The 24989-nt window shown below is 40.0% G+C and overlaps 2 protein-coding genes across 3 annotated transcripts in view; one reads left to right on the forward strand and one right to left on the reverse strand.

The window, feature by feature from the left end:
* The window catches only part of LOC138973307 (uncharacterized), a 97481-nt gene extending 76157 nt beyond the window's left edge, over positions 1-21324 (forward strand). Inside the window, exons 1-7 of one of the 2 annotated variants that reach the window (XM_070346025.1) lie at positions 9997-10236; positions 10441-10800; positions 15401-15760; positions 17119-17424; positions 18911-19073; positions 19311-19480; positions 20670-21324. In XM_070346025.1, the coding sequence (XP_070202126.1) occupies positions 10161-10236; positions 10441-10800; positions 15401-15760; positions 17119-17424; positions 18911-19073; positions 19311-19480; positions 20670-20761 (1527 nt within the window). In that variant the 5' untranslated portion in view covers positions 9997-10160 and the 3' untranslated portion in view covers positions 20762-21324. Of the gene's footprint in view, positions 1-9996; positions 10237-10440; positions 10801-15400; positions 15761-17118; positions 17425-18910; positions 19074-19310; positions 19481-20669 lie in introns of those variants that run through there. The other variant, XM_070346024.1, reaches the window with a different exon arrangement.
* Positions 1-24989, reverse strand: part of LOC138973308 (arylsulfatase B-like) — a 443818-nt gene that overhangs the window by 277125 nt on the left and 141704 nt on the right. The window lies entirely within an intron of this gene.

A 24989-nucleotide genomic window follows, 5' to 3' on the forward strand; every position in this document is an offset into this window, starting at 1 on the left:
CTGTCCCTGACACTTCCCTGAGTGCTGCCTCTCTTGGCGCTTGCCGTCACCCTGACCCTCACCCACCAGAGGAGATCGAGATGAGTTTTTTGGGCGAGACACGCTCACGTGCGATGGAATTATATGCTCAAGCCAAGGAAACGCTCGAGGAAGACCATGACGATTTCTACACATTACTTGGAACAGCGTTGCTCTATCGACGGCAGGATTTGCACCTTCGTTCTGTCTTGGGTGATGTGGAGCAATCTCCTGATGAGAACTGTGGCGAGGAGGATTACTACCTGGAGCTCATTCCTGACGATATGTCAAACAGCTCACACTCCAAAGAGAACTGTCAGCAGGCCGTCTATGATATTCCCAGGAACCTTGCACTACCCCAGAATGATGACGACTATCTTCATCCTGTATCGGACGTTTTGCCTAGCCGCTCACAAACCCAGAATAGCGACGACTACCTCCACCCAATTTCAGACGTTTTGCCAAGCCTGCAACCCCAGAATGATGACGACTATCTTCTGCCCATATCGAACGTTTTGCCTAACCTGCTACCCAAGGACGATGACGACTACCTTCTGCCCATATCGGACGCTTTGTCTCATTACCCACGACCCCCAAAAGGTGACAATTATCTTCATCCGATTTACGACATTTCCCCTAAACGTTCAGGATCCTTCCTCCCAAAATCTAACCGCTCACGACCTCAAAGCGACTATTACCTTCACCCTCCGAAGACTTCAGATCCGACTAAACCTCACTCCATCTGTCAGGAAGACTATTACATCTTTCCAGGCTCTGACAACTTCAGGCCCTCTTCCAGTAAAATTGATTCAGACACACCAATTGTTTTTGTTAATTCTGAACAACTAGTTTTCGGAAGTTCGTGGAGTCTGTCTTCTATCTGCGAAGAGCCAGAACATGTGGTGTCTGAAGATCAAACACAGCTACGCTCCGATGCACCTTCAAACACCTCCAGAGTGGAATCGGGTCTACCAACGATTCAAAGAAAGCCTTGCGATTTTCCCTCTGATCATGAGTCATACCTGCATCATGTCCACAACGTTCGCACTGAGGCAGGGAGAAGAGCTCCGTTGTCTCTGTCTTCTGGTTCTAGACACCCTGATGAGCAAGATGAACCAAGTCTGCTTCCTGCTGCCCACCACGCTGACAAACCTGCCTCTAATGCCGTACCGACTCTACCATTACCCTCTGAAAATCTCACTGCTGCAGCGTCAGATGCTGACCAGTACCATTGTCCCACAGGCGTTAGATCTCCACGCGGTGAAGTGGTCGTGTCGTCTTTCATTGACAACACTGACGAGCCCTGTGTCCATGATGAGCTGCACTTTACATCTTTCTTTGACAATCCGGACAATTCCTCGGCTGAAGAGGATATGTAGTGTTAACACTTTCCATGTCTGGATCACCTTTCTTGACACAACAGCTTTGAACGTCACTGCTTGCTTTGCGGAAGATGTCTTAATGAGTACGTTGCACTGTTGGTGAGAAAGCGTCATCGTTTATATCCCACGACAGTTTATAAGGTGGGAGTCTTACTTTGGACCTGCTTTTGTTGTTTTGTGCCAACGTGGAGTGTGTTGTAGAGCCTGCATTTGTTACCCGATAACAAAGGGGAACATCGCTTAAAAGACTGAGAATTAGTCATCTAATTGTGACAAGGAAGGTTTTCTTAAAATTGTATTTGATTTGATTTTAGTGTATCTATTTATTTTTTGTCAGTTTTATGTATCATACATAATGATACATAAGATTGATATATATGTATGTATGTTTTTATTATTTCACCGTGTGTTGTTTTGTGTTTGCCCGCAGTAAAGTGTTAAGCGCTGATAGATCGAGAGGGACGTATCAGTTGTACATAGTCTTTGTTTATGTTGTTTTTGCAATTCAATTTTTTTGCCGAGTATAATCCTGCTTTGCGACGTTGGTCTTACTTTTGTATTTCTTGTGTTTATTGAATTTGATGCCACTTACGATCCGGCGACACAAATCTACTTGCATGATTAGAAATGAGTGCAGACGTCGACGACCACTGGACAATAGTGTACATATGACAAAGACTGAAAAAGATTGTGCAGATAATAAGGACTGAACAGAAGTGTACATATGGTGAAACTACAACTAGAAATTACATATGATAAAGACAGAAGACAAGTGAACATACGATAAGGACTGAAAAAAGGCTTCACCAGATGAAGACAAAACAAGGGATGGAATTTGATAAGGACTGAACACGATATTACATATGCCAAATACAGAACAACATATTGAATATGATAATGACTGAACACGAGTGTAAATATGATAAGGACTGAACAAGTGTGTGCATATGATAAGGACTGAACAATATTGTTTATACAGACCTGGTAACCCATACGATTTCGCCGTATTGTGTATGCATGGTTGTCTAGAATACGACCAGTACGGCTACTGGAAAAAAATATGATGCGAACAAATTCTCGACTACTTTTCTTCACAAGCGCAACCCGAAGCCGATCCAGTACTTTGACACATGATTACAGTTTTTGTCAGAAAACATTGAAAGAAGTATTTGTTTTAAATGTATTAGTAAACGTCATTAACTGTGCGACAGACGCGTGTGAAGCATGTTTAAATCATGGATGTTCAAATGTGGTGTGGAGTATCGCTATTGTTTCTAAAAATACACCTAGTTTTTTGGAGAATACTCCAAGTGCAAAACAGGGCTTCCCAGGTCTGTACATATGATAAGGACAGATCAAGAGTGTATATATGATAAGGACAGAACAAGACTGTACATATGATAAGGACAGAACAAGAGTGTACATATGATAAGGACAGAACAAGAGTGTACATATGATAAGGACAGAACAAGACTGTACATATGATAAGGACAGAACAAGAGTGTACATATGATAAGGACAGAACAAGACTGTACATATGATAAGGACAGAACAAGACTGTACATATGATAAGGACAGAACAAGAGTGTACATATGATAAGGACAGAACAAGAGTGTACATATGATAAGGACAGAACAAGAGTGTACATATGATAAGGACAGAACAAGAGTGTACATATGATAAGGACTGAACAAGAGTGTACATATGATAAGGACAGAACAAGAGTGTACATATGATAAGGACTGAACAAGAGTGTACATATGATAAGGACTGAACAAGAGTGTACATATGATAAGGACTGAACAAGAGTGTACATATGATAAGGACAGAACAAGAGTGTACATATGATAAGGACAGAACAAGAGTGTACATATGATAAGGACTGAACAAGACTGTACATATGATAAGTACTGAACAAGAGTGTACATATGATAAAGACCACATGAAAGTGTACATATCATAACGACAGGATATAAGAGTGTCCATATGATAACAACCGAACGAAAATGTAATGTATTATGATAACAACAGATCGAGAGTGTATGTATTATCGGAACAGACGTCAGTTGCCAAAGTCATCAATCTGTAAAGCACGATATTTTAAGAGCATGATGAATTATATAGGTCCTTTTTTTAAAATGATCTTTGGGTTGCTGCTTCCGAACTTTGCTTTCAATTAAGCAATCATATTTCTTTGGCATACACGGTTTGATCCAACGTGTTGTTACGTGTTTGACATATTCTATTCTTATATGACTGTGACATTGGCTTCTGTACAAATCGTTTCCTTAACTCTTACCAGTTCGCTCCCTTACCCATCGTAAGCAAGCTTACGATGCCCCCCCCCCCCCCTGTAGTTTTCCACTGACCAATTATCTAATCATCAAAACAAACAAACAAAAGTATACATTGGATGGGTCGGCCAGTGGATAAACTCATATGTTAGACACACTTTATGACAGAAACAAGCTGGGTTTTTGTTATAAGTTAGTTATAGGAATGCATTATTTGGCACAAAAAAAAGTCTGTTGACGGTAACATAGGCCAAAACAAATAGGGTCGGTAGGACGGGACTTTTTTTTTTCCCAAAACATATTTTTAAGTTATTTTGACAAAAAACAAAGCCTTTTTTTTTTTTCAAAAAGGATTTGAAAAAAAAAAATTCCCAAATGCCAAAATAAAGTCTAGGGTCGCGGGAAAAAATAGGGTCGGTCGGAATACCGTAAACAGACTATTTTTTTTTGGGGGGGGGCTTAGGCATGCGTATGTCATGAAACGTCCAACTTTGAAATTTGGGTGGGGGTATTCAGGTGACAATAACTTTTTTGTTTATCAGCAAAACTCAATAAAACTTTGCTATGTTATGTAAAATGAATGCCAAAACAGACTAATTAGCAGCATATCTAAAATAAACTGAAACAAATTCTTCTTTGTGTTTGTCACGTATTCAAAAAAATGGGCGTACAAATTTCAACAAAAATCATGTTGTCACCTCCATAACCTTTTTTACCTTTAAAGATAGCACAATGCTCTTTGCAAATATGAAAAGCTTATTCATGTTCCTTTCCTTTGATATATAACTTTCTATATTTCATTTAGAATATGACCCCAGATAGCCACTCGGCAAGTAGGCACCAACAGCACTGTATAATATGCCCTAAAACCCCCGAACTGGTAAGAGTTAATCACCTACACTGTGTGTAATATTAGGTCTGTTTGTCTTCCCTGTGTATGCATATTATTAAAGGAGTATTTTTCATTCAATGTGTAAGTTGAATTTCACTGCAACTTGTATTGCTCACACAGCTTTTTGGTCAGTGTTTGGAACTTTGCTAATGATTTCATTGTTTCATTGCACAATGGGACTGCTATGACAACGCAGTTTCTTAAACAAAAACATGTATACTGTTTCGTGCGTGGCGACTGCGGTGCAGACATACTTGTTTACCTAATTGATTAATGCAATGCGAGTGTCAAAATAAATAATAAATTAAGGAAAGACCAATGTTTCTGCACATGCACAGCAGTCGACATGAAACATTATTTATTTAAAACAAACATATAAAAACAGTAGTTATCCATGTCTCATTGGTTCATATTAAATGTTTGTCTTTTCATGTCACACTGTGAATATCTTGATCATTGGTCCAGATTGAATAGGATTGTGTGTGTGTGTTGTCCATTTCACATTGTGAATGCCTCACTGATCCAGATTGATTTTCTTTCACATCACACTGGGAATACCTCATTGTCCAGATATAATGTTTTTCTTTTCATTTCACACTGTTAGTATAGGCCAATTAAGGTGGCTTTTTATCTTGTTTTCATTTTCGACAACAAAAAGCTATGTGGTTTGACTTACATCTGTTTATCTTTATTCTACATTCTGAAAACCTGATTGTGTCAAACTAGTCCACACTATTTGCCTTTACACATGTCTGTCTGTAAAGGACTTTCATGTTTTATTCATTTGTGTGTGCTTTTGGTTTGTGTTACTGATTTAGTTTTAGTCTTTATTGAGTGATGCATTTGATGTTTACTCGCTGCTTTATTTGTGTATATTGCATTCATTTATGTCTTACTCATTAATTTGATAATTCATGTATGTTCTCATTCACTAAGGTATACATGTATTTGATTGTTTTGTTTTTTATCTATACATTTAAAATATTCACTTTGTCATTTATTTAGTTATTTGAACGTGTATTTACTTATTTTTCAGTCTGATTGCATGCACATACTCATTGCTTTATTAATTATTCATTGGTTTGTATACCATGCTATGCTACGTTCGTCATGCCTGGAAACAAGCAGCCATTTGTAATTAATCAACCGGCCATCAACTGTCTCCCATTTCATATGATCAACTGATCATTAATTGCATTCTTCTCGTATATGAAATAACAATTGTAAAATGTATCTTGTTTCCATGTATAAACAGCAAAATCATGAAATTCCTTTTGTTTTTATATGAACAATCATTTGCCAAATAAGTCTTCTGTTAAAACAAGCATCCCCTTATAACACATTAAATTAAGGGAAGACGGTCGTACACGTAAAACCTCACTTGTGCAAAATAAGAGTGTATGTGTGTACATCAACAAACAATATGCCAATTTACCTTGTTTAAAAACAATTAAAACAAAACATGAATTCATCAAGTTTTTCTTGATTGTACATAGACATCAATTTTGTAAATAAATCTTTTTTGTTTAAATCAGCGCAGGGATGACTTGTCTCCAATGTCTGTCAGTTCTAAACAGTAGTATAGCAGTTGAAGATGAACGGTAGAACAGAAAGGTAAACAGCATATATAGCCATTGGTTTGGTTACAGGTGTATACAGGGTGTGGTGGACTGTCAATCTGTGGAGTTAATTACGCTGTATGAGTTACTGGCACATTGCCTTTTTTGCTGCTCCTAAAAAATAAGTAGCTTACTTTACAGCTAAAATCGTTTCACATTTAAGCTTCTAGCCAAGATTTGTACAGCTACTTGGCATGCTTTAAAATACACAGGATGCAAATGAAGAACTATTTGGGCAAACACAGTGTTAAGGTCTATTACATGCCCACTTTTGTATAGATAAGTTACCTACGTTCTGCTGGTGTTATGTTTTCTATGGTTTATTAAATACACTATTTGTGCGTTGAAACAATTACTGGTTAAGTAATTGCATTTGTGTCAGTTTTTGTCTGATATAACGTGGTGCTTTACATTTTCAGCATAAGTGTGTGTTTGTTATGATAACCTTGCTAAAAAGTAAATACTCAATAATGTAAGAAATGCAAGTTTGTGCATAAACACATACAAGTGGATATAGGTATGTTTTGGAGAATCAGAAAAAGGGAGGATATCATGCAGTTAATCTATGCAGCATATTTTAAAATGAAGTTACTGCCCCTGTACATATTTGTTTCACTTCACCAGCTTACTTAAAGAGATATTGTTCCTGATATGAAAATGGTTTAATGTACTTTTATTTAAAACATATTTACGGATTACTGTCAAAATGTACTTTACATCCAAATTACAAGTTTGTGTGTTTGTTTGTTTGCTTGTTAAACAACAACAAAACACCCACAAAAGCCACAGTTTGATTACAGAAAAAGTAGAGCCTGGACTAAACTCAATAATTATGTTCTAGTTTTCAACAGAAATATGTTGTCAAATATGTTTTTGTAATCGAACGATTATGTTATGGTACAGGCTTGATTTGAAAGATGTTTCTTATGCAGTTAAGTAAATGTCATTATTCCTTTGTAAATAAAGACATTTGAAATGTGTGCGCAGTATTTGAAGACATTGTTTTTTATGTTTGTTTTGTTGGTTATTTTATAATTGTAGGTAGACATGTATGTGCTTAAAAGATCTATCATTAGTTTATATTTGTCAAAAAAAGGTCGACCAAAACTGTTATCAAATTTCGTGGTTTTTTTTACAAGAGGGAACCATCTTTCGATTTGATTAAAAAAAATGTATAGATGAACAATTACAAAAAGTAAAAGACGCTGTAATGCAGGACCCTCTACGATGACACCGGTTGAATAATATACTGTTCAAAAAAAAGAAACGCATAGCTTGTAATATTTGGTTAATTTAGTTATATGGCTACAAGGATATCCACCAAACTGCAGAAAATGTTTATCTGGTCGTCGACCTTTCGTCCATTGCCACAAGTGAGCTCTGCACGTGACGCATGCGTTTTCAGTGGCTACAATGTCAAAATTGCTCATTTGGCATGACCACTCGTCATGCTTCAGTGTAATCTCGTGAAACTCGGGGAATATTGAGCTCTGACCATGTCTTCCAAAACCCATAAAAGCGGATTGTTCGCCACAAAGAAATCAGACGACAATTCAGCGACGAAAGATGGCCCGATTGAGCAGAGAAGACCGCCAAATTGCATTGGGTCGTTTACAAGCAGGCCAAAGTCAAATTGCAATCGCCAGGCACTTCCCCGTGTCCCAGAGCACCATCAGTAGACTGTGGGTCAGGTTTCAAGCCACTGGCTCCGTTGCTGACTTGCCACGAGCGGGAAGACCAAGGGCGACAACTGCTGCTCACGACCGCTTCATACGGCTCCGCCACCTCCGGAATCGTTTCCTGTCGGCCTCATCTTCTGTCCAGGCTCTCCCCGGGCCACACCGATTATCGGACCAGACCGTGCGGAACCGCCTGCATGAAGCTGGTTTGAGAGCTCGCAGACCTCACAGAGGAGCTGTCCTCACCCGCCGCCATCGCCAGAACCGAGTGCAGTGGGGCAACCAGCACCTTCGCTGGACCGTCCGGAATCACTGGAGACACGTGTGGTTCAGCGACGAGTCCTACTTCCTGCTCCAGCGACATGATGGTCGGAGGAGGGTCTACCGGAGAGTAAACGAACGTTACGCGTCCAACTGTGTGGATGAGGCACCCGTTCATGGTGGTGGAGGCGTCATGGTGTGGGGGGCGATCAATACCGCTGGAAGGAGCACCCTGGTGCACGTCCAAGGGCGCATAACTGCCCAGCGATACGTGGAGGAAATTCTGCGCCCACACGCCCTTCCTCTTCTGGCTGACCAGGATGCCATATTCCAGCAGGACAACGCTCGCCCGCACACAGCACGACTCACCACCCAGTTCCTCACCGACCACCATGTCCAGGTGCTTCCCTGGCCATCCATGTCGCCAGACATGAACCCGATAGAACACCTCTGGGATGAATTGGACAGACGTGTGCGCAGGCGAGAAGAAGCGCCGGCAAATCACCGCGATCTATTGCAGGCACTTCAGGAGGAGTGGGACACCATCCCACAGCAAGATATCCGGCATCTGATCCAGTCCATGCCCAGAAGGTGCCGGGCAGTTGTTGCTGCTCAAGGCAGTCACACCCCCTACTGACTTGACAGCCTCGGCACCCAATCGTATTGATTGACTGATTGATTTGAAGATGCAAATGAACTATGTGTGCAATCAACTGTGTCCATACCAAATTTCAAACAAATAATCTAAATATTGGATTTTCTGTTAATTTTTTCGAAAAATAAAACAAATTTGGCAAGTAGCAACTATGCGTTTCTTTTTTTGAACAGTATATGTCCTTGTACATAATGACTTGTATATTGTAACTTGTCTTTTCAATTGTCCTTCACGTGCAATCTTTCTTTTTCTTTTGTGCATGCTGATATAGTAAATAATAAAATAAAGTTTACTTTTTTCTACATGATACGCTTTCCCTGTAAGAATAAATATAAGTGTGTGTGTGTGTGTGTGTGTGTGTGTGTGTGTGTGTGTGTGTGTGTGTACGTGTACGTGCGTGTGTCGGTGTCTGTGTGCGTGTGTGTGTGTGTGTGTGGTGTGCGTGTGTGTGTATGTGTGTGTGTGTGTGTGTGTCTGTATGTGTGAGTGTGCGTGTATGCTCGCCATAACTCAGAGATTGGAAGAGGCAAGAACAATATAATTATTGTGCATGCCCACTGCCAGATGTGCCAATCAGATTTTGATTAGTTTGTTTGTAATAAATTGCTGTTTAGATTTTGTCAATAACTGTTTGTTTTTGTGATTGTGTTACAAAAGAGTAAATGTTGCAATGAACTGGAATGAACAGTATAGCCAACCAACTGCCACAAACAACATCAGCTGTCTAATAATTGTTTTTCATTACGAAGTCGGAAATACTTTTTTTTTAAGATCAACCTTTGAAAGGTCTTGCCAAAAAAAAAAGAATTGTTTTCATTTGCCAGTCATTACTTCCGTATTAGGCTTGATCTTTTGCCGACGCAATAACATTGATCTGTTTTGTTTTCTTCGATGATGTTCAGTATCTGAATGCAATTTCAACAGACATTAAATAATCTTTCATCTCAATAATTTTTGTTTTTATAAAACACACACACACACACACACACACATACACACACACACACACACACACACACGCACGCACGCACGCACGCACACACACACACACACACACACACACACACACACACACACACACATACAGTAAGAACGACTTTACTACGTTATGGCGCGAAACGGCCATGCCAATTGACACGCAAATATGGCTGGACTGCTTTTTGGGTTTCCCAGAAGCGAGTTGACATTTGAAGGCAGCACATATATATTATGTGTTTAATGATCAACACCGGGAACTAAATAAAGCAACACTTTCGATTGACCTGGTGATCCGCGTGAGATCATTCAAGATTTCTCAAACGAAAGGCTATCAGACCGCGAGAGGAAATCGTCCGAGGTGTGTCTGTTACAGTCAGGAAGATGGGGTATACGACCAAGATGGTGTGTCTTCAGGCGTTGTTGATTCTTTGCATCTTGTCTTCGGTCAATGGCCAATGTAAGTGTTACATCAAAACACTGTGTCTAATTTCTTTGTTATAAATGTGTATAATTTTGTCAATAAATTTTGTTTTTTTAAGCACAACCCTGTTCAAATCAAAGAAAGACAAGAAGGCTACTACAAGACATAACATAATTATGTGTGCAACTTTTTGCTGTGATTCTCATGTTTTTCAAAGAGTATGCATGTTGGTCATAACAGGTGCCAAGTTTGAATTCCCTACCCTGACCAACCCCAATTCCTACACGGCAGAGAGGGGTGTCCAGATCGCACTCCCCTTTGAATTGGACACACACAACTGCACTGACCTCCCGGAGACCTCCACCATCACTGTAAGCAAGCGGACAGGGGATCTCTTCGTCGAGGTATGTAAGCTGCTGGCAAAGCGCGATGGCACGTGCTTCTCGTTTCGCCCGGAGGAGTGCGTGTGTTGGGAAGAAAAGGGACGCTACGCCCTGAGCAAAATTATGGACAAGAGTGATATCACCCTGTGGAGTTGGACAATCGGCAATGATGGACAGATTGCTGCGGAAAGGAATATATCTCTCGATATGCTTCCGTGTAAGAGAAAGTCTTTTTTCTTTCGTATGTGATTAGTAAATGCTTTTCGTGGTAATTTCTTTTTTCATTGTGTGCTTCCATGTCTTTCCTCAGGTACCCCCACCCTCACCCACTCTCCAACTACTAACCTCCTGTAATGTCAAGTTGTTTTCTTCAGGGGAGGGCTAATTCTTGTTGCTTTGTTCGTTCGCTAGGGTGTTTATTGACTTATTTCCCTTGTGAAAAAATGAACCCTTCAAAGGTGACATATATATATCCCAAGTAAGAGTTTTGAAATATCCTTTCGTGTTGCTTGCCGTTTCTAGTCGCGCGCGCATGTGTGTATGTGTGTGTGTGGGTGTGTGTGTGTGTGTGCGTGTGCGTGTGTCTGGTAGGTGGGGTGGGTTGTTTGGGGGTAGGGGGAATTGTTTGTAGGCAGGGGAATAAGAGCAGAAGCATACCAGGCAGGCTGTAAATGCAGCCAGCTTTTTAAGGAATTAATGTGAACAAAAATGTCAACATATCACGACAAGCAGTCAGGGTATTGATCTTTGGCATGTGACAAAGCGGAGGGTTGATCGTATCCCATGTAAAAGCCTGGCGGATCTGAGACGGTGAGTCATACTGTTCACACGGGAAGGAATGTGCCTTTAACTCATCTACCTAACTATGTCAAACAAAATGAGCATATATGTTTTGGAGAATTATGACAACGAGTATCTTGAGATTGATTCACAAGTTAGATGGGACCTCTGTAAAATAAAAATTAAAGAATTTTCTATTGACTATAGTAAATGTAAAAAACGGCAAACAGTTGAAGACCAACAACAAATGCAAAAGGATTTGAATCAATTAGATAAACAGATGTCCAGGCACCCTGAAAATTCAACATTTATTGTTGAAAAGGAAAAATTAAAAACAAAGTTGGAAATATATGATGTTCAAAAGGCAAGGAGTGCTCAAATTCGATCCCGTGAAAAATATATCGAAGAAGGTGAAAAGAATACAAATATTTTTTAAATATGGAAAAAGTGAAAACTAATTTAAAATGTATGGACAGACTAATTGATGAAACTGGCTCTCAGATAACGACGCAAAAAGGATTTTTACAGGAGCAAGGGAGATTTTACAATAACGTGTTTGATTAAAATGGGAATTTTGTTGAGGAGGATGCTAAAAGTAAAGTTCTTAATTTAAATATTCCTCAGTTAAATGACGAACAAAAATATGTTTTGGAAACTGATTTTACCGTGTTAGAAATCGGCAGGGCGCTGTATTTGTTAAAAAAAATGGTTCGTCACCAGGCTTTGACGGATTGACTACAAGTTTCATGACATTTTTTTGGCCTAAAGTAAAAATTATGGTGGTTAATTCCCTTTAAAATGCATTCAGAGTCGGTGAATTGTCAGATACTCAGAAAAGAGCAGTTATCACGTAAAGATTTGTCGAGAGATAGCCTTAAGAATTGGAGACCTATATCTGTAACCAATACAGATTATAAAATGCTGGCAAAATGGTTATCGCAGCGCTTATCTGGTGTTATTTCTGACCTCGTGTCAGAAGATCAGACAGGATTTATTAAGGGAAGAAAGGCAAGTAACTTGATTAGATTAATTGATGATGTCATTAATTACGCTAATGAAAGAAATCAACCCGGTATATTACTTGCCCTTGACTACGCCCGAGCCTACGATTCCATCTCAAAAGACTATGTGGTCTGGTCCTTTAAAAAATTGGTTTTGGCGAAAAAATTGTAAAATGGATTAAAGTTTTAATGACAAACACCACGAGCTGCATAAATTATATGGGTTGGATTTCGGAAGAAATAAGTGTGAATTCCGGAATCCGTCAGGGATGTCCCCTCTCACCTTTGGCCTTCGTGCTTGCTGTAGAATTATTAGCAATCAAAATCCGAAGTCACCCCAATATTAAAGGATTTGCCTTACCAGATGTAGGTTTTACAGAACAAACATCGCGTATCTTGAAACTGGCTATGTACGCCGATGACATAACTGTTTTACTTCAAGATAAAAACGACATGGAAACGGTTTTGAAAATCATTGATGATTTCTCCAGTATATCTCGCTTAAAATTAAATAAAAGTAAAGCGGAAGCAATGTGGTTGGGATCGCGTAAAAACTGTCAAGAGAAATATTGCAATATTAAATGGAATACCCAGGTTAAAATCATGGGAATTATTTTTAAAAATGACATCCCGGCCTCTGAAATTATGGAAAATTGGTCCAAAAGACTTGAACAAGTTGAAGAAATCATTTGCAGATTGTCAAGAAGAAATTTAAGTATAAGCGGCAAATTGTGTATTATTAAGTCCTTCTTAGTTTCACAATTTGTTTACGTTATGCAGGCGCTTCTTGCCCCTGTTAAAGTTCTCGATAAGTTGAATACTATTTTGTTCAGGTTTCTCTGGAAAAGGAAGTATTCAAATACAAAAGCCTTTGAAAAAGTTAAACAAAATGTATTGTGTAATGTGGTGGAAGAAGGTGGTATTAACATGATAAACGTCCACGATATCCAGACTTCTTTTTTACTCACATGGGCAGCAAAACTTCAAGAACGAAAACATGAACCGTGGACAACGATTCCATTAAGTCTTTATCAGGTATTGGGAAGAAATTTACTTTGTTTTAAAGCCACAACACCACTAAAACTGTTCCAAGGTATTGAATGCATTCGATCAAACTTTTGGAAAAAAGTTCTCTTAAAACGGATCCATAATAAAGCATTGATTTATGAGAGAGAAGATCGCTTTGGTGATCAATGTGTGTGGAACAATATAAACGTGGTTTATAAAAATAAAAGCTTATATTTAAAAAAAATGGATAGAAGCGCACTTAGATACGGTGAAAGATAGTTGGGTTAACGGAGATATGATTCCTTTTAACCAGCTGTGCACACGGATAGGATCATACAGTCCCTCTAGATTGTTTGAGTACGGTGCAATGAAGACCGCTGTGCGAGCGCTTGCACTTCGCAAAAACACAGCCAGCCCGCGAGCAGGCGAACACAATAATGACCTTGACACGCGGAACCCTGTGATCATTAACCCCTCCGCGAGAAAGTTTCGCATGCTGATAGTCCAGTCTAAAGCGAGCGAGCCTTGCGCTGTTACATTTTGGTTACATAAATATCAGGTTAAACTAGATCACAGTTATTGGCTGTTAGCAAGCGAATGTACAAAAGAAGAAAGATCGAGATTGTTACAATGGAAAATATTACATAATATTTATCCCACGAATATATTATTAAATAAAGTGAAAATTAGAGAAACAAAATTATGTACATTTTGTAAACACATTGACTATGTTGAACACTTTTTTGGCAGTGTAAGAAGTTGACGAGCTTTTGGGAAAATGTTGTCCATTATATTTTTAGAAATACAGGATTAAATGTGCACCTTTCAGAACACGATGTCTTGTTTGGTTATCAACCTAGTAATATATGCCAAAATAATAAGGTAATTAATCACATTATTTTGATTGCAAAAATGTGTATTAGTAAATATAAGTATGGTGATAGATACGATTTGAATAGTATATTGGAAAATGAAATGTACATTAGAAGACTGTGAGTACTGTATAAGTCGAGATAAGGTGAAGTGGAAAAAAAAAGAGCATATATGTGACCCTCCACCACGGAATGAGTCGCATGTCACCTTTGCATGATTTTCATATTTTTACATTTTCCTAAAGAGTTTTTTATGCTCTATCCAGTGGTGAAACCCGTTTTAGAAAAGAGCGAACACTGTTTGAGTTATAAGCCTGTGACTAAGGTCACCCTCACACTGTTACCGGACACTCCGCGGACTTATATTAAGCCTAGCGCAGAACTGCGCGATGTGACATGCGACTCATTTCGTGGTGGAGGGTCACATATGTTACTTGACCATTTCTTTCTTTCTTTCTCTCACTGTCTCCCCCTCTCTGTCTTTTTCTCTCTCTCTCTGTCTTTCTCTTTCTCTGTCTCTGTCTCTCTCTGTCTCTCTCTCTCTCTCTCTCTCTGTCTCTCTCTCTCTCTCTCTCTCTATCAAGTCTTACCATGTTTAAAAAACAAGACACAGAAACAATTGTAGATTTAGCAAAGTTTTTGTTTTTTGCATTTCAGTTAAGATTGTCAATGTTAAATAATAATGAGGATTAACTGCCGCGGAAAGTTTTGTTGTTGCTGTATTTATTGTTCGGTTGTATGTATATATATTAGGCAGCATTGATGTGCAAGATTATTGATAGAGGAAAGCTTGGAACAAACCACTGTGTATTTTGCATACGTTTAAATATCATGTTTTCTTTTTTTCCTGTGATTCATGTGTACCCCCCCCCCCCCATTGAAAGGGGCTGTAGGCCCATATTCAATTAAACTGTGTCAGTGTCAGTGTCAGTGTCTCTCTCTCTCTCTCTTTCTCTCTCTTCATCTCCCCATCCATTTCTTTCTTCATCACTCTCTCTCTCTCTCTTTCTTTCTCTCTCTCTCCCCCTCTCTCTCTCTTCATATCCCCCCTCTCTCCCCGCCTCTCCCCCCCCCCCCCCGCCAGCGAATCTATCTCCCAATTAAGAGACCAGAACAAACATGTTTTTTCAAAGAGCATGCATGTTGGTCATAACAGGTGCCAAGTTTGAATTCCCTACCATGACCAACCCAAATTCCTACACGGCAGAGAGGGGTGTCCAGATCGCACTCCCCTTTCAATTGGACACACACAACTGCACTGACCTCCCGGAGACCTCCACCATCACTGTAAGCAAGCGGACAGAGGATCACTTCGTCGACGTATGTAAGCTGCTGGCAAAGCGCGATGGCACGTGCTTCTCGCTTCGCCCGGAGGAGTGCGTGTGTTGGGAAGAAAAGGGACGCTACGCCCTCAGCAAAATTATGGACAAGAGTGATATCACCCTGTGGAGTTGGACCATCGGCAATGATGGACAGATTGCTGCGGAAAGGAAGATATCTGTCGATATGCTTCCATGTAAGAGAAAGTCTTTTTTACATTTAGTCAAGTTTTGACTAAATGTTTTAACATAGAGGGGGGAATCGAGACGAGGGTCGTGGTGTATGTGTGTATGTCCGTCTGTCTATATGTGCGTATGGGGGTGTGTTTTGTGTGTGTGTGTGTGTGTGTGTGTGTGTGTGTGTGTGTGTGTGTGTCTGTGTGTGTCTGTGTGTGTCTGTGTGTGTGTGTAGAGCGATTCTGACTAAACTACTGGGCCGATCTTTATGAAATTTGACATGAGAGTTCCTGGGTATGATATCCCCGGACGTTTTATTCATTTTTTCAATAAATACCTTTGATGACGTCATATCCGGCTTTTTGTAAAAGTTGAGGCGGCACTGTCACACCCTCATTTTTCAATTAAATTGATTGAAATTTTGGCAAAGCAATCTTCGACGAAGGCCGGGGTTTGGTATTGCATTTCAACTTGGTGGCTTAAAAACTAATGAGTGAGTTTGGTCATTAAAAATCGGAAACTTCTAATTAAAAATATTTGTTTATTAAACGATCCAAAAACAATTTCATCTTATTCTTCGTCATTTTCTGATTCCAAAAACATATACACATGTTATATGTGGATTAAAAAGAAGCTCTGAAAATTAAAAATATAAAAATTATTATCAAAATTAAATTTCCGAAATCGTTTTAAAAACTATTTCATCTTATTCCTTGTCGGTTCCTGATTCCAAAAACATATAGATATGATATGTTTGGATTAAAAACACGCTCAGAAAGTTAAAACGAAGAGAGTACAGTAAAGCATGCACAGCGCAATCGCTACCGCGCCAAACAGGCTCGTCACTTTCACTGCCTTTTGCACTAGCGGCGGACTACGTTCAGTTTCATTCTGTGAGTTCCACAGCTTGACTAAATGTAGTAATTTCACCTTACGCGACTTGTTCTTTCTTATGTGAATGTATAGTGTGCAACAAAATATGTTTATTTATTTTCTTTATTTTGTACATCAATTGTGTATGGAGTGATACGTACATGTTCTTACATTTGCTTAATTATTAATACATTTGTGTATTTACTTTCTTCATTTATTTACTCGTTGTTGTTTCTTGCCTAGCTATTTTTTGGTTGCTGTTAAAGCAAGACAAGTTTTACTTTACATGTAATCGTGTAAGTTTTCGAATGGTTCGTTTCGAACAGTTAACACCTTCATGCTGGCCCTTTACCCTGCCCGTGCATGCTCCCCTCCTCCCATTCCCAATGATGGCGAAGGCTTGCACATATTCAAGTATGGTTTTGCTTCATTTGAAATGGGATACCGTTGGTTATTAGTACCTTCTTTGATTATAGTTTCACCCTTCATTGAACATTCGTTTCAGACCCGCCATCTGTGGAGCAGCTTACCTTTAATTCAATCAGTGACCAAGCCTCTTTCTCACATCCATTGGAACCCAGCATGTCTGTAGATATAAACTGTACCTACGATAAAGGATACCCAGAGACCTCTGCAGGACTCCTGAAGGACTCTCAAGGCTTCCGCTTGGCTGCTTCCCGTGACGATGGAAACGAGCAGGCTGGGACCGTGCGGCACACGCTGACAGACATAAGCTGTGATGACATGGTGGACATCAGCTGTGAAGTTTCTGGAGCCAGCAAGAACCTGACCAAAGCTCTGCTTGTGAAATGTGAGACTTGGGTCTGGGGTTGGTGGTAAGGAGAACGGGTGGGAGGGACAGGTAGGGAAGAAGAGAGAGCGAGAGAGAGGGAGGGAGAGATAGAGAGAGAGAGAGAGAGAGAGAGAAAGAGAGAGAGAGAGAGAGAGAGAGAGAGAGAGAGAGAGAAAGAGAGAGAGAGAGAGAGAGAGAGAGAGAGGGCAGGAGGAAGAGATCTAGAAAAACAAGAACAAATCTTTTAATATTGGGAGGGAGAGAGAGAGAGAGAGAGAGAGAGAGAGAGAGAGAGAGAGAGAGAGAGAGAGAGAGAGAGAGATATGGAGGGAGGGACAGAGCGGAACTGTTATGCTACCGGTTTGTTTGGTGCAGCTATATAATTGAAGAAGCATAAATCATGTTTAAGACGATATCTTTATGATAATAGGAAAAGCGCACATTTGAAAACAAAATGCACAAAACACACGTGTCTTTCGCTTGTGATATTTGCTAAAAACAAATGTCAAAGTATAACTCATGTAGTTTATGTAGTTTATAAAAAGAAGGACATATGGCTCTCATCAAAATGAAGACATGACCTAACTTCCCTGTTAACTTTTTTCCAGTTTGATTTAAACAGTATTTCAGTCAGATACATGTTTACAAAGTCATGGAATGTATATGTAATATATATATAATGCTAGATGAATACCCGCTTCGCCGGGAAGAAGTAGAGCCGAATACCCGGCTTCGCCGGGGACCCGGCTTTGCCGGGTGTACGAAGGAAGGGAGATAAACGCGCAAAACACTGGAGAAGATAAGGAAGAGTAATACCCGCCTTCGCCGGGATGAAAGCGTTGTGGACAGTGACCTTCTAAAAATAGTAACGGGAATATGGATTGAGCGTTGTGGACAGTGACCTTCTAAAAATAGTAACGGGAATATGGATTGAGCGTTGTGGACAGTGACCTTCTAAAAATAGTAACGGAATATGGATTGACGCCACACGAAGGAAGGGAGATAAACGCAAAACACTTGAGAAGATAAGGAAGAGTTACTGGGAATGGATCTGGGAAGATGAACAGAAAAACCAAAATCGGTTCAGCGCTGCGCGCTGAGAGCACGTGTTGAACTTTCTCATCGACCAGGTTGTGTCCGGGGTCTACCTGAATATGCCCACCAAATGTTGAAGCAGATCCATCGAGAACTTTGGCCGTGCATCGCGAACACACACACACACACACACACACACACACACACACACACACACACACACACACACACACACACACACACACACACACTCACACACACACATAGACACACAGACACACACAAGTCGTATATATATATATAGATGTTTATTGTATGTATATATGATAACGAAGCATAACAAGATAAACATTATAAGTGTGCTCTTAGAGACAACAGGATACATTTCACCTCGTGGCACAACTATATTGTCATCATTGTTGTTTCTGTTTTTAAGAAGCATTTTACATTTTCTTTTTTATTTCTCAAGGTCCTCCAAAATTACCGAAGAAAGACTTGCAATTGGTAAGCCACTTTGGACTTCACAATGAGCTCCCCATACCTTTGTCTTCTGACACTAAACAACTGAGAAGTTGCAAGGTCGCCAAGGTCATCCAAGGTCACCACCAGAATCAAGGCCTCGATGAAGTATAGTATGTATAATATGTGTGATTTTATCCAACTTTCAGTTGAATGTTAACTGGGGTTTTTAACCTCACTTCAACTTGTGTGGCTATGGAAGACCAATACAAGTTTTGTTTCAGTTCTCACATTTGAGTTGAAGATAAACTGGCCACTTCTAAACGGAGCACTGGAAAAAGGGCATTTGAACTAAAGCTGCTTCATTCATGCCTAAGTAACTTTTCATATCATAATTTTTGTCCCACCAGTGAGCCAGAGGTCAAGGGCACACTCCCCGAGGGGACGCTGGAACTGCGAGTGGACAAAGTGACCCCGGACCACATTGGGACGTGGAGGCTGACCGTCTCTAACGAGGAAGGGTCCGATGATCTCACCTTCATTCTGAAAGTCACTGCCGGAGAACGGTCAGCTGCATCAGGTTAGCGCGGGTGTTATTTTGTTCGTGGTTGCTTTTATTACAGTGATTAATGTGTGAAAGTAGAAGTAGTTGGTATAGTTGTGGTGTTGGTTTTGGTGGTAACGTCGTAGTCGTAGTAGTAGTACTAGCAGCAGTAGCAGCAGCAATTGTAGTTGCAGTCGTAGAGCAGTAACAACAGTAGCAGTAACAGTTGTAGTTGCACTCGTAGTAGTAGTAGTAGTACTAGCAACAGCAGCAGCAGCAGCCGTCGCGATATCACCTTCGTGGTTGAAAACGACGTTAAACACCAAATAAAGAAAGAAAGCAGCAGCAGTTGTAGTGGCATGCAGACGTATTATAAGTACTAGCAACAGCAGTAGCAGTGGCAGCAGCAGTAGGAGAGGTAGTAGTTGAAGCAGTAGTCGTAGCGATTGTAGTGTGAGGAAGAAGAGGTAGAGGAAGGGTGGTTCCTGTGGTTGTTGCTGAAGGCACGCATGCATCATCACATTGTTACTCACCAATTTATCACGTGTTCATTGCCAGGCTAGACAAAGTAAAATGTAAAATAATGTCCATTTGTTTTACGTGGTGTGAAAATTGTTATTTACAAAAGATGATATCAACATCATAAAATCCTACAACACAACTCTACTTCAATTATTCCTTTCTTTGAAATTAGCTGTGTGCAACAAAGACTGACTGATTAAGTACACACTATATATACTGTACACATTTTAATTGTGACGGTTGTCTCCCCTGACCCACACTGTTTGGGGAAATTAGGGCCATTAAGCACATCATGCCTTAAACAAGAAGGTTGCAGAAAATGAGGTATATACATTATTATTCCACATATCTGCCACGTCGAATAACACAGAAACTTACGAGATGCTGACAGCTGGTCCAATGAAAACCCGCACCTAACTATACTCCAACTCCCTTCCTGTCTTTTTCTCACTTTGCAGTTCAGGTTATTGCCCAAGGAATCGTCTGATGTGACGAACAGACTCCCGAATAGCATGTACTAATGTCCTGAGCAGGATGATATTAATTGGGCGAAGTGGACTTCGCGAAGCTCGCTGCACAAAGCCTTGGCCCTGAATGTTCGGTACACATAATTCGCGAAGTCTTTGCGAAATCAACTTGGGGATTAACTGAGAAAGGCCTTTAGGTGTGCATAGTCATTGACTTTCCTCTATTTTGCTTTCAGTGAATGGTGGGGGAAATGCTGGTTACATAGCTGGTGTCGTTGTCGCCGTCATCATCATCACATCGCTGTCATCGCTACCGCGGTGGTATTGAAGGGCTACAAAGAGCAGGCCAGTGTTGGAGAACGCACACGCAATGAGTGATCTTATGAGATGTCAGACAATTTCCTGAAATACAATTAAACCCTTTCTGGTAGTGCATGGTGCCAAAAGCCTTTGATGGACATTTCTGTTCGCGATGGTATGAGATGTCACATAATTTCCTGAAAGACAATTTTAAGCTCTTTCTTATGTTGTATGGTGCCAAAAGCTTTTGATGGACATTTCCCTTGGTGATGTTATGAGATATTGGAAAGCTTGGTGGAAGACAACTGTATAATGTTGCATGATGCCAAAAGCTTTATTGGATACTTGAATTACATGTGTTGATGTTTTGAAATGTCAGATACTTTGCTGGAAGACAAGTTCTGATTGGTGTTCTATGCATGGTGTCAAAAGCTTGTGATGGATATTTCAGGTTTATTTTATTATGTTATGAGATATTGGAAAGCTTGGTGAAAGAAAATAGTTTGTCGTTGTTGTGTTGCATGATGCCGAGAGCTGATGTGTATAATCTAAGTTGATTTGGCGATGGCATGAAATATTGGACAGCTTGCTCTTGTTGGTGTTTCATGATGCCAACTGCTTTTGATGCTTTAAATACAGTCTTGATGATACTTGCACTGAGTGTGTGTGTGTGTGTGTGTGGTGTGTGTGTGTGTGTGTGTGTGTGTGTGTGTGTGTGTGTGTGTGTGTGTGTGTGTGTGTTTGTGTGTGTGTGTTTTGCATTGACAATTAATTTGGAAACACTACGCCTGTCAGCGCGCGATCGCCGGTTGGAAGTTGCATCCGTCCCCGTTTCATTCCCCGTTTCGTACACTTTCTGCATTCTACCCTTATTCTTTGGGTTGATGTAAAGTTTTGCTCGTCCTTGTTGTTAGCTCATTTAAACCCTAACACTTGATCTTGTCGAATAGGAAGGCATTAAAAGCTGTTAAAACAGCTGTTTCGTGACATCGAATGATGGTCAGCTGTGTGTCGCTGCGGCGAGCTGTCAGCTGTGCACATGAGCGGAACAGATGCGCATGAGACATTTTCAGACGACAACCTCATTAAAGTAAAAACGTGCACTTTGCAAGTAGTTAATCAAATATATAGGTTGGAATACCAATTTACCATAGTCTCGTGTTTTCAGGGAGCCTCGACCTCCGTAAAGTGCTCAACAAAACAACGAAAATCTTTTGGTTTTCCCAATGTGGGGTAAATTAGAATCTCTATGCAACTTAACATTTTGAGATTGAAGTCTGATTCCTGTTTGATAAGCTTTAAAGGAAGGGTCACGGGATGCGTTGCTTCCTCCTGCAACATACATTCACACAGCAGGAAAGTTTTGTTCAGCCAGCGTTAACGTGTGCTCGTATTTACGGATTTCCCTTTTCCGATCAAACGAGCAATCTGATGTTCTATTAGAAGTCAGAACGATTGTTCTTCCTTTTTTAATACAGCATTATTTACTACTGTTATAGTAAATGTGTTTTAGACAAGTAGTTTCGTTTGTTGCTGCGTCTCGTTTTTGTTCGTTGTTTCTGGATTTGATGACTAGTACAGTGAGTGTGCAGCAGTTGTGCCTTTTCATTTGAAAAGGGATTGTTTCTGATGTGTTGTTGTTGTGCATTTTCTTTTTAATAACACAACAAATGTTGAATGGGATCGTGTCAGTTGATCTATGAAACACGAGCGTGGTTTCGCTTTGTTCATGAGTATTTACGATGAAATGAAGGATATGTCTACTAATTATTGATAATTAGTGTTTCCTTTGTAGTAACTTTACAATTAACAACACAGAGATGTTTTTAATATAAAATGAAAGAAGACAACTGGTTTTCAAGCCAGCGCCGCTACCGATTGAGCTATTTCCCCGTACTCGGTGAATTTGATTAACAGTGGACTTTTCTTCCGCTTTGGCCGTTTTATTTTAGTTAAAAGTAATATCTTGCATACTGCTACACTCGCTGTAAAAGCTCAATTCACTGGCAATAAACTCAATTTCCTGGTTTTGTCAGGGCGCAACGCACAGTAGGGTCACCCGTGGTATTTTTTGGGCAACAGTCTGGGTCACCTTCCTCCTGTTTTGTATCATACGCGCGTGGTATCACAAAATCGGCGCAAAAAGTATGCTTCTCTACCTAGAAGGATATCTCAGGTTGTGATTGCATCATTTTCGTTTGAATTTGTCAAAAATCAAGTTTTGTAAGAAAACAAACGCATTATTTTGCAACCAAAGACAATTACTGTCGCCTGGTAGAGCCAAAGGGAGATTATTCACAAATCGAACGTGGTTTTCAGATAAAGCACTTAATAGCATATATTTAATATGCTGTGGCTTTTTTATGAACATAATATAGCTTGTTTGAAATCACTTCAGCATCAATTACTTCCTTTTGGTAAATAAACTGTATCATGCCAACCTACACGGAAGATATCGGTACAACTAAAGCGTTGTTAGTTTAAGACTTTGTACTGGTTACTCATCTGGGACAGTAAGGCCCAGGGTTTGAACCTCACAAAAAAAACTTTTTTTGACGGACATCCATCAATAATGTTACACTTGTGTCTGACCCGTTGATCGGATGATCACGAACGACTTCAGCAAAGAGGAAAATATTGATAAAAAGTGTCCTTTTAGCTGTTGCATCTGTTGGACAGTCTTCAAAAAGAACAGGCATAAATCGAGTTGGACCCATCGTCATGTGATCAGAAAATCACACTTCGAGAACAAGGGACAAGAAAAAGAAGCGTGCTCTCAGTTTGCTATAATCTCACTGCATTAAACGAAGATGGGGCGTGTGCCTTGGCTGCTCGGTCTTCACGTGCTGACATTTTTCTGCAACCTGTCTTTGATCCACGGACAATGTGAGTGTTTTACAGTCTCCCCGTTTTCATGGTTTGCATGCTGCCATGTCACTTGCCTGACCAGAGAACAAATAGCTATACATATGCACTGGAATATAGCCACATTCAAGCTGCGCAACTCTTGAAAGCCTCATGCACGCATTTTGAATTTGGATTGCAGCTATTTAAACTAGCAGTTACAAAACGTGTTAGCATGCACATGTTTTTGATGTTTTGGCTAGCATGTATATTATTTTCTTGTCATTGTTATTCAGGTTTTTGTCATTGTTACCCGTATGGTAGTCAAATGTATAGATACACAATCACAGTTGTTTAGTTAAGAGACGCAAAATTATATCTCTTAGGAATGGTGATTACAACAATAACACCACCACCACCAACATCATCAACAACAACAACAACAACAACAACAATATAATCAACAACAACAATAATAGAACGCTAGCAGTTTAAAAAAAACCCAGGTATAACACGTGAGAAGAGGAAAACAGACTGCATTGACATTTACAAATGAACATTGTACTCTCTCTCTCTCTCTCTCTTTCCTCTTTCCTCCCATGTATGCTCTCTGTTACACTGTCAATACACACACACACACACACACACACACACACACACACACACACACACATAACCCACATCCTTTTGAAATGCAATGTAACATTTCATGATTTTTCCCAGAGGCATAGTCGAAACAAGGAAATATATCTATCTTACAGGGACCTCACAATAAAAGGAGCATAATGATCTGACGTAAAATAAAACTAGCCCCACCGTTCAAACACAGAGCACATGCACATGAAAACACACTAAATTTTACACAAAAACAAACAACAACACACAACAACAAGGAAAACAAGCAAAGCCAGCACCGACAACAACAATATTGCTACGTGGTATGATACCCTATTTACCTTATTAGTGTTGTGTATGACAAGCTATACTATGTGTCATAAACAAAACTAAGAAAATGCGTTTGAGTGCAAATTTTGTCTGGTGATCAAGGCCATGTATTGTACAACCAGTTGCATGACTGTAAAGGCGCTTTAATTCTCACCCCCAAACAATGTTAAGCAAACCGATTGATTTTACACATTGCAGTGTGTATACAGTGGAACCTACAACACAAACACCCCCCGAAATCAAATTGGCAATATAGAGTATCTGCCTAGTTATATTTTATGATTGGTATTATAGAAAAAAAAGACTTTGAACCAAACTCAGACGATACAAGTTGTATGGATTGGATTGGATTGGATTGGATTGGATTTACAGTCCAGTGAGGTTACCCTCATGGAAATTCGGGCTGCTTTCTCCCCGGGGAAAGCGAGCTGCCATACATACGGCGCTACCCATATTTTTTTTTTCCT

The sequence above is a fragment of the Littorina saxatilis genome, linkage group LG8 (genome assembly GCF_037325665.1).
Source record: "Littorina saxatilis isolate snail1 linkage group LG8, US_GU_Lsax_2.0, whole genome shotgun sequence".
Taxonomy (NCBI): domain Eukaryota; kingdom Metazoa; phylum Mollusca; class Gastropoda; order Littorinimorpha; family Littorinidae; genus Littorina; species Littorina saxatilis.